Raw genomic sequence first — 10,803 nt, 5'->3', positions numbered from 1 at the left:
TCTTGGTAGCTATGACAACTGCATCTCTCTCCACCAATGGGAAAACGCGTCAGTTCCACATCATGCCGGATTGGCCGGATTGGATCTCTTCTTTCGCCCTCGATCTCTCAGCGTGCTGAATATTGTGCGGTTCAATATGTTTTTCATTTCAATTGTAATTTGTACAGTATTTTCCGTTCAGGCACAAGGAGTTTACAAGCGATTTGAATACAAATATGGATTTAAACCGCCATATCTTGCTCAAAAAGATGGAACTGTTCCGTTTTGGGAACATAAAGGAAGTAAGTTGAAGTAGGTCAATTATATGAGTTGACAATTATGATGATTTTGACTGTTGTGTTTAACCATCTATCATTTTTTGTTGTCGACTGTGCTATTCCCAGATTATCATGTTGTGTTATGACTACACATCATTTCTTCAATTTTCCCTACTTGGTTGTACTGCTGTCATTGGTTTCCGAACCTAATACATCATTTTTAATTGAGATTAGCGAGAAATAAGTGAAAGATTCAAGGACCAAGACCTGACCATTTCCTATTAAAAATCCACATGAACTCAGGCAGCATCAACAATGCTGGAAATATGTCCGGTGATGTCCAAAAAAGCTTACAACATCTTGATCTATGAATTAGAGTATGCTTCAAATACACCTTAACTATTTACCCCACGGGGCACGTTCTTCTGTTGCTCCATTTTGCATGGCATCATCCCATTAAGTCCTGACTCCTGCATGTTTGCTTCACATGCTACCTGTAGGGCTGATAAATGCAGTAATTTTCCTATCCCATTACTCTGCAATCTTACCTTGCCTCATTTATGTTTAGCTAGGTTTTCCAGAATGTTATGATCTCATCAAAATTGTTGTGCTGTGCATGATTCATTGCATACCTATTTCTGCCCAAAGTTAATCCAGTTTCTAAATATGGCTGTCTGGAATTGAATTTAATCGTATGGACACACGTCCTGGCCATCACTATTATTTTGGAATTTTTATGTGTAGGCTCAAGATTCATTCCACCTTTATAAAATACCTGGATTACTTGTGTAAGTGTGCAAAGTGTATACCTTATCTATGACCCATACCATATGACCCTATGATCAGTTCCTAAGAGCAACTTTCCTCATATCAGTAGGCGGAACTATGGTCAAGCGTACCCATTTTCGGGAACGCATTTCCGTTCCCATGTTTGGGAACGATAAACCCAAATATGGGAACGCCATGTAGGCATTATTTAAAACAAGAAAAAGAACCGTTAAATGACGTCCAAAAAATATAAAACGATCGTGAACCGCCTGATATTTGTCTCAATATTGTTGGGAAAGAGTTTGATATTGTAAGGCCCATCGTAGTTTCAAATCGTTCCCCTATTTCTAAAGCAGTCCATCATCCGGGCCGCGAGCCCAAATTTGGGAACGCTCTCGTACACTGGCGCTGCAAGCGTTCCTTATTATGGGAACGGCGTACCCAAAATTGGGAACGATTTCACCGACGCCTTTCAGGGGCTCTTTTCATTAACAAGCATCACGTCCAACGCCGCAAATTATTGTTAACGCAACAATCATCAGATGACCTTTCCGGCAAGACCGTCGCATGTTTCGCCCGGTCTTCTGCGCTTTTATTCCCGTCGATCTCGCAGCGGGCACGCCCCCTCTGCAGGATTACGTAATTCACAACGCTCAGCGATGTTCAACAAGGTCTTCCATACCTATATCCACCGTCCGCGCTGAGGGTGGAGACATGTCAAGCACCTGTCTGTTTATCACCGATAGTTGACGAGTACAAGGAAGTATCCAAAAATGGGAACGCTGAATATGTTACACCCTCAAAACACCTAGTCCCAATGAAAATCTAGTTTTTTTCCTTTCTTGATGAGTGTAAGTGGCAAAAGGCCTGGTAGGATGGGCACGAGGAATTATCGAAATCAGCATAAAAATTATAAATAAGCCACACAGAGCGAGCTATATAAGAGAAATTCCCCCAAAACGATCACGCTTAGAAACACGGAAGACAAAAACCACGCTCATGACGCTCCTTATAAAACAACTCTAAACAGCTAGCATCCAAATAAAATATGTCTTTCCGGGATGATAAAATACAGCTGGATAATTTTCAACCGCTTAAACTGAGTTTACAACAGTAGCTCGGTAAATTCACTCACGTTCCACGCGGTCGTCCGCCCCGACACAAAAGTCAACAATATTACCTCGGGACCGTCCGCGTCTTCGCTTGCATTTGTCAGCATCTGGTGTCGATAGTATGAAAGTTCATAACCAGGCGAAAATTATTATACTTTACCTCAAACTAAAAAATGCTTCATTTTCCTTAAAATTGCATGCTAAATGTCGTATAACCCATATTTCCACCATTCAGTCATTTTCAAAAAATCATTAAAAATATCATTCCACGGTCAATTTCCTTGTTCCACGGTCAGATTAAAGATAACTTTATGGAGATTTAGTAGATACTTAAATCAGCGTGCACTTTTTTGAGACGTGATGCACTTTTGAGTTTTAGTGAGAGAACGGCCGAAAAATTGCCTTCCGTTCTCATAAATGGGAACGCCCGTTCCCATATTTGGGAACTCCGTTCCCAAAAATGGGAACGTTCCTATATTTGGGTACTCATGACCATAGTTCCGCCTACTGATATGTATTTTTTTCATCTCATCATTATCATATCAATGCTTGGGAGCACTTATGTGCAAATGTTTGTGATGTGGGATTTCACAGCATGCATACTTCACCACTCACCTTCTGATATATCTGCTTCCTGAGGCCGTCTCCTGTTACAGTCACTGTCAGTGGTGGTCACTGAGACTTCAAGAGCAATGTCATTTAAGATTTATTTGAGAAGTGATTCAGAACTGTGCTTGTGTCAGATGATTTTGAACCATACCTACTGTCCATGTTTTAGATTTGTTGATTGTTAAGAGAGCTTTTAGACAAATTTATGAGTAATATATTTTCCTGATTATTCATGGTCATTATTTTGAGGTTGTTGGCCACTGTGTCAAATTGATCACTAGTTTCAGTTGTCACTGCTTTTAACATTATCAGGTGTTAGCAGTTGTTCCAAGGATAGAGGAGCTTCCATAGTGAAAACTGCATGTGTTCCTGCCTTTTCTGATCAGCTGCACACAACAATACCAGCTGAGTTGCAAAGGCAGCCTCATAATTGGATTAGTAAAGACTGAAAAGGTTGTGTGTTTCGTGGGCCTCACCTTTCCATTCCCCTATTTCAGACACCATCGCCAGCCCGGACAATGTGCGTGTCACCCCGTCCCTCAAGAGTCAGAAGGGTATGATCTGGAACAAGAACCAGGTCACCTTCAAGTGGTGGGAGGTCGAGATGTGGTTCCGTATCACCGGCAGGGGCCGCATCGGCGCCGACGGACTGGTGAGTTCACGGACAGGGGGCCGATGGTTCGGGGGAGATCACGAGCAAGGGCTGACGGACTGGTGAGGTAATGAACCAGGGCTGACGGACTGATGAGGTCACAGACAAGGACTGATGGACTGGTGAAGTAGTGTGGTCAATGACAGGGGTCGACGGACTGATGAGCTCTCGGACAAGGGCCGATGGTTTGGGGAGGTCACGGGCAGGGGCTGATAGACAGAGCTCACGGACAGGCGCCGTCGGTCTGGTAAGAGCTCGGACCCTGACCATCGGACTGGTGAGCTCACTGGAAGGGGCCAATGTATTGGGGAGTCCACATGCAGGGGCCAAGGGACAGTGGAGCTCACGGACCTGGGCCAACGGAGTTTTAAGTTTTCCTGGCCACTTCTGTGCTAAAGGAAGGCCTAAAAAGTTCCACGGTTACAAGAGTAACGAAATTTTACGTTTGTAACGGGTAACTGGCTCGCGGTCGATACAAAATCCGTTTAAATACGCATTGCCTTGGTCATACATCTAGGCAAAGACCTCTAGTTATTTACCGGTGCATATGTACACACTACACATGCGTTTATTAGCGGTAAACCGCTGGCATCCCGCGTCCAGTCCCGAGTACCGCGTACCGTTTAGGAACGCTCGCTCCCCAGACTCTCAGTCACCACCCCGTGCGCTAAAACCATCGTCACCACATGTGCAGTCAACCCAAGTCGACCATAATGATTTATCGGCTGTGTGACTAATACGCTGCTGTGGGTAACTGCAAGCAGCACGCGATCATGAATGTTATGCTCCTTCTCATTCTTTGCTGTCAGTGAAATGAAAAAAAAATGTTATACATTCCCGGGGCCTGTGACTGATCCGTGCTCGTACCCGTGAGTAGCCCGAAATAGCCGGTAAACGTGATTTTAGACTATGGTGACTCATGTTCACTGATCAATCATCGCTGATCACTGATCGTGAGTAGTTCATCGTGACTCCTTGCCGTGAGTTCAACGCTATGTAACTGTGAGCTGACTGGTGGTGATCTGTTATTTAAGAGTCAGCCCACATTTTAACCGGTGATGGTGATTTTAACTTCCGGGATCATTAACTAGGAGGTGACGTTTGGCCATTGATTGTGTACCACGCGACGTCCAGGCGATGTGGTACGATCGAGGATGGTCCGTATCCTGAGCTAACCTGACCGGACCTGTGCGGCGTCCAGGACCAGGCAATGGGGTGTGGTTGAGGAAGGTCTTGTGACCTGACCTGACCTGTGCGGCGTCTAGGCGATCGAGAATTTCCTGTACTGGCCTGCCCTGACCTCACCCGTTCCGCGTCCAGGTGATGTGGTACACCACTGGACGGATGGAGTAGGGTCCCGTGACCTGACCTGACCTGACCCTTGTCGCGTCCAGGCGATGTGGTACACCACTGAACGGATGGAGGAGGGTCCTGTGTTCGGCTCCCGGGACAAGTGGCACGGTCTGGGCGTGTTCTTCGACTCGTTCGACAACGACAACAAGCGCAACAACCCGTACGTGTCGGCTATGGTCAACGACGGCACCATCACCTACGACCACGAGAAGTGAGTGACGACGGGCGGGGACTGGGGGGGGGGGCGGGATCCTGGAGCCGGCTGTGTGTCTAGAACACGGGGTTTAACCACACGTCTGTCTCTGTGTCAAGGATCAGTCATTTAGTGCACTGCGAATTGGCGACTGCGAACAAGTGGATCTTCGTCTGGTGCATTGCCGCGTGCCACACGATATAGTTGATAGTTCTAAACCACCTTGCACTGACTACGTGCGTCTCGATACGGTGCATTAACTAATCCACTGACCCTCCCGGCTTCGTGCCGTTTCTCCGCTGACATTGACATAAATGTAACTCGTACCGGTTCCCCTCCGCAGGGACGGCCAGGGCCAGATCGTGGGCGGCTGTCTGCGCGACTTCCGCAACAAGCCGCACCCGGTGCGTGTGCGCGTCACCTACCTCAACAACGTGCTGACGCTGGAGATGCACAACGGCATCACCAACAGCGACAAGGACTTCGAGCTCTGCTTCCGCGCCGAGAACGTCGTGCTGCCCGAGAACGGCTACTTCGGCCTGTCGGCGGCCACCGGCGGCCTGGCCGATGACCACGACGTCATCAAGTTCCTCACCTCGTCGCTGGCCACCAGCCCGCAGGACATCAAGGACGAGCGGATCAGCGAGCAGGAGCGACAGCGGCTCAAGAAGGAGTTCGAGGAGTACCAGCAGAAGACCGAACAGGCCAAGGCTGAGTACGTTGGGACACAATGTTAATATTAGCTACTATAATAGCTTACTGCCGTAATAGCTGCTATTACGTTATTGTTCTTTATGTATGTGTATGTGACGAAGTAATTCAGCAAGCAGTGTGTGATATTTGATGGTCAGTATTGCATGCTCCGCTGTGTGTTGGTCGTTGTCGTCATTGCCCGCCGCTGTCCCCAGCTACCGTCGCGAGCACCCAGACGCCAAACACGACGACGAAGATGAGGAATACGACTCGGAGGCGACGCGCGAGCTGCGGCAGATCTTCGACGGCCAGAGCCAGATCTACGAGACGGTGCGCGAGCTGCACCGCAAGATGGACGAAATCGTGGGCCGCCAGGAGCGCACGCTGAGCCTGCTGAGCCAGCAGTCGGCCGGCGGTCAGGCGCCGCCGCCGCCCGCGCCGGGCCAGCCGCACCTGCCGGCGCCGGCCGACACCATCCGACGACACGAGGTGGATGCCGTGCTCAACAACCAGAGGGAGATCGTGCAGGCCTCCAGAGAGATAAAGTGAGTGACGGATGGCCGGTGGTGCGGGAATCCGTGGGACCATGGTAGTGCTCAGTTCAGTGGCGAAGCCGTTTGCTGAAAGGTGGTTTGGCTGTTAAGGGCTCATTCATTCAGTTATCTGACGTGTCTCGGTGCGTGTGACATTTACTTACACCCACACAATGTCCAGATGTCACTTGCCAACAGTCAATCCATCTATCGACATTGCATCATATCGGCTTCTACAGTGGAAGCCGTGACCGTCAGACTGCCACGGCTGCCGCCGCCCTTATGCCAGTTTCGCCCCATGTTCCCTGACGATCTCTGTGTGCCACCGTAGGCTCCCACTGCAGCTTATCTGACAACCTCGGCGGTGTCTCCCTCTGCCTTTCTAACGACCCTATGTGTCGCTGGTGTCTCCCCTGATGGCCTCATGTGTGACTGGAGGCTCCCTCTGCCCTTCTAACGACCGTCTGTGGCGCCCCCGCAGGTCATTCGTCGGTGAGATAAACCAGCGGACGCACACGATTCTGGAGCACCAGCAGCGGCCGGTGGGCTCTGTGCAGCAGACGGGCGGCGCCGGCGGCGTGTTCGAACAGCAGAAGGTGAGCGAGCCGATTATGCAGAGACTTGCAAAGAGATTAGGATGGGTAAATGCGCCCTTACTCATGCCTTACTGTAACTGACCCTGTATATCTGTATCGCTGTGACTGATCGCTGATGTCTGTCCCGCCGTGTCTGTCTCTGACTCTGTCTCGCTGGCTGTGTCTCGCATTCTCTGTCTCGCCTTCTCTGTCTCGCCTTCTCTGTCTCGCTGGCTGTGTCTCGCATTCTCTGTCTCGCCTTCTCTGTCTCGCCTTCTCTGTCTCGCCTTCTCTGTCTCGCCTTCTCTGTCTCGCCGTCTCTGTCTCGCCGTCTCTGTCTCGCCGTCTCTATCTCGCCGTCTCTGTCTCGCTGTAACTGACCCATCGTCTCTTCCCCACCAGTTGCTGAACGAGCTGCGTGACGGTCTGAACATGGTGAAGCGCGACATGAGTATCACTGCTCAGCGGCTGCAGAACGTGCCGCAGGGCGTGCCGTCGTGTCCGCAGACGGGCGGCTGTCTCACACTGGCCGTGTTCCTGGGCGTGTGCGCCCTCCAGATGGTCATCATACTGGGCTTCCTCTCCTATAGGTGAGTCCAGAGTTAGACACTACACTGGGCTAAGGGCTTCCTCTCGTATAGGTAAGTCTTGAGTCAGACACTACTTACTTCAGTTCCTCTCGTATAGGCCTTCCGAGCACTCTAGCCACTCCATACTGGGCTTCATCTGGTACAGGTGAGCCCGTGTCGTACTGGTCTTCCTCTAGTATAAGTGAGTGCTAACCATCCATACTGGGCTCGTATAGGTGAGTCTGGATCGGCATACTGGGCTTCCTCCGTAACGGACTGTCCAGACGGTCCATATTCCGACCACGAGCACGATTGGGCCCAAATGTAAACTATGAAACAGCAGTTAACGTTGAAATATGTCTGTTGGTTTCAAAGAAGCTCCCCAGGGAGGGCTAAACGTCGTGTCATATGACAGAAAAGCCTAGTTAGCAAGGACTAAACGATTACAAAACCGATGTGTACTGTTATCGTGTTTGTTATTGTGAAATGACATTGATTCATCACTGGTCGTTAGTCTGCTGAAACAGGATTAAGGATTTATGTATTTAATGAAAATGCCAGAAATACATCGAAGGGTCGTAAAACCCGTCATATCTCGCCGGTCAGAGCTCCATTTCTGTGATAGCTCAACCGATCAATTTACTTCATTATCTTCAGTTCTGCGAAAATCGCATTTTCCTGTTTACTTACGTGGTAACTATGGAATCGGAAATTGGTTCTTATTTTATTGTGGGCTGGGATGATACAGGTTATGTTGCGAAGGAAAATGTAATCAGTAATTGTAATAGAAGCTAATTACTGGAACAATAAAGTTTTAGCGTTACCAAGCTAGTTACACACTAGGATCACTAATGTATCAAATAACAACGCTCAATATATGTTCAAATTGGGTGTAACGCGAATATGGGGTTGAAGTAAGTACAGACATCAGAGCAAATGCAATGGCTTCACGATTTTTTTTAATCGTGTATATGGGTGAGCTTATATGTGGCTTTTAAAGTTACGATTTTAAAATTAAACAGCCTCCTTCAACCTCATTGCAGCATAATTGTTGGACTATCTGTGAGCATGCGCAGTGCCATGCGGTGTTTCAACCAGTTTCCCCAGTCTGTGGACCCGCTCCTCTGATGCGTGAGCTGCTCGTCTGCGGTTCGGTCGAGCGCCGTCGGCTCGCCGCCAACAACAAAACACTCCCCTCGGCCCGACTGGTTCCGACGAGATCTCGCAAAGTTTTCAAAGTTGGCCGCCTGTGATTAAAGCGTCAGCGGGCCGGGAACCGGAGGGCGGCCCTCGTCTGATACAATGGAAACAGCACGCCCGGAGTAAACGGGGGGGGGGGGGGCGCACTCGGCCGCCAACTCATTAGGGGATGCGTTTGGTTTGGTGTGGGGTGCGTTACGGTTACTGGCGTCATAAATAAACCGTGCGCTGAGGTTTGTTTAAACCAAGCAACCACGGTCAACGGTGTCTAGAAAAAAATGTGTCTTTGAAAAACTTGTAGCAGTAGATTTTCTGGGCTGAATTTATCGTTGAGACTTGGGTAACATAGTTCTACGCAGATCGCCAAACGTTTGAAAAAGTTTTGCATCGAGGTATCTCCTATGTTCAGTGTTCACCTTACTGTAGTCGTCCCTTTGTTAGTCATTTTACCTGTAGAGATAACGCGATGTTTTTTTCACGAGAATAAGATAGACATTTTTATAAGAGTTAGCGCAGCACCACACCAATCTAAAGGAGAGATAAATGGTGTTGTCAGTTGTGGTACTGAGATGGGATTTTAATTGTTCTCCGTCCAGATTATATCAGATCGATGTGGTCATTTTGTCATTTGTCTTCGGTGTCAGATGGGCACCGTTGGACGTTCAGAGATTATCCCAATGTTTTTCCTTTTCCACTACGTCATTGGCGGATGCTGATCGTGCTACCGGTTTATAAGCAAGCGCCATTGTCAATTGCCCTTCATTATCAAAGTATTGCGTAATTCATAAAGAAATTCCTTTTCCTTTGCCTATTCCCGCGACCATTGTGAAGATAGGACATCCTGAGTTTAAATCAAATGTCTATCATTTATCTTTTCGAATTGACGTGCACTCGGCGGAGCCATTTGCGTCTGACGTATTTGCCCGTTTCCTGGGGAGTCGCGTATCCGGCCCGTCGTTGGCCGGGATCTGCCAAACGACGAGCCCCTGCCGCCCGCCGAACGGCACTCGTCTAGCGTCACTCACTCCCCGTCCTGTTTTCAGAGACAACAAGCAAGCCGCCGCAAAGAAGTTCTATTAGAGAGCCGGCCGGTCCGTCGGCTGGCCGGGCTCGACCGACTATTTTTGTACGAGCGCCCTTGCTGTTGTGTCCATGCGTGGGCGAGGCCCAATCGACTATCAGGAGATGCGTGTGAATCAGTGGAGGGTCGCCTGAGGAGCGCCACCGCAGCCGGCGTCCTCTCTGAGCAATCCGACGGGTGTGCGTCGACCGCCGACGGTCCGCGAGGGACCGCGGACCACCGACCGGACCGCGGACTGTTCGGGGAGTGTGGACCAGTCTGGACCGGACTGTCACGGGTCCGCCCAGTGATGGAGCAGCTGCAGCCAGTCTGGGTCGCTCCCCGGTCCGGTCTGTGTCCCCGCGGCGATGGAGGCAGTCGGCGCCGTCGGCCGGCCGTTTTACTGTGCACGCTTGGTTTGGTACTTTTTACTTGTGGGTCCGCGTGTCGCCGTGTGTTGGTCGGGGTTTGTTGTAAGCGGCCGGTGAACTGCCACGCCGCTGTCAGAGGTTTATTTTAACGTTATGGAGAATGGTGACAGAGGATGTACGAAATCAAATGCTTCCACTGAGCTTCAGGTTTGCTTTTTTGGAAAATGTGTTTATTATCGTTAATAAAGGTTTCCTAGATTCCAGCAATGAGTAATGACTGAATCAAGCTACTATACTGGGAACAAGACTGTACAATGCATGGAAATGAATATCAGACAATAAATGTGCTATATCGATTATTCGTTTAGGGTAACATAGAAAGCAAATATATCGTTACCGTGACAGTACAATCATTCATTCATATTCTTGTAAAGGATTCCATACTATTTCCTTTTCACAGTTCGTGAGCTACGGCTTATCAACTGGATGGTGACTCAACTGAACGGGAGCTTAATGGCTTGTGAAAATTGGTAGCGAATAAATCGCTGGGTGCCTACTTCAAGATCATTTAACATTTAGGAAGCATGTTCATTCCGAATCATTGAATTGACAATTCGGCACTGTTTCAGCTTGCTGATGAAAACGTACCGCAGAGTCGCGAAAACGTTCCGCAGAAGCCTTACGTAAGGTCTCAAATTGCATCTCTGTCGATCCTAAAGGCAGACAACCAGCTAGCAAACTTGGTCTGGGCCGTAACTGGTTTTACCCTGACTAGCTCCGGCATTTTCTCCGGCTAAAGTACGGGCAAGGTCTGGGCCTCTACTGGAGCTGACACACGATCCCGGATCTCGCCCGCAC

The 10,803-nt window shown here is 49.1% G+C and overlaps 1 protein-coding gene across 1 annotated transcript; it reads left to right on the top strand.

Annotated features, from left to right (window-relative positions):
• The first annotated feature begins 30 nt into the window (after nt 1-30).
• On the top strand, nt 31-10,301 carry LOC122379059 (protein ERGIC-53-like). Its single transcript, XM_043360940.1, has 8 exons — nt 31-281; nt 3,244-3,398; nt 4,793-4,962; nt 5,288-5,659; nt 5,853-6,182; nt 6,652-6,766; nt 7,148-7,335; nt 9,558-10,301. Exons 1-8 carry the CDS (start codon nt 137-139, stop codon nt 9,592-9,594), a joined length of 1,512 nt encoding a protein of 503 aa, XP_043216875.1. The 5' UTR covers nt 31-136; the 3' UTR covers nt 9,595-10,301.
• The last annotated feature ends 502 nt before the right edge of the window (nt 10,302-10,803 follow it).

Source organism: Amphibalanus amphitrite, unplaced genomic scaffold, assembly GCF_019059575.1.
Source record: "Amphibalanus amphitrite isolate SeventyFive unplaced genomic scaffold, NRLGWU_Aamphi_draft 000070F_arrow, whole genome shotgun sequence".
In the NCBI taxonomy this organism is placed as follows: Eukaryota; Metazoa; Arthropoda; class Thecostraca; order Balanomorpha; family Balanidae; genus Amphibalanus; species Amphibalanus amphitrite.
Note: the sequence above shows the minus strand (reverse complement) of the source record. Positions and strands in the feature narration are given on the sequence as shown.

Bases quoted from the DNA above. Each gene is read 5' to 3' on its own strand.
- LOC122379059 (XM_043360940.1), top strand. From the start codon at position 137: ATGTTTTTCATTTCAATTGTAATTTGTACAGTATTTTCCGTTCAGGCA. The intron at 3,399-4,792 runs GTGAGTTCACGG...TGTCGCGTCCAG, and splicing joins GCATCGGCGCCGACGGACTG to GCGATGTGGTACACCACTGA. The intron at 6,767-7,147 runs GTGAGCGAGCCG...CTTCCCCACCAG, and splicing joins GCGTGTTCGAACAGCAGAAG to TTGCTGAACGAGCTGCGTGA.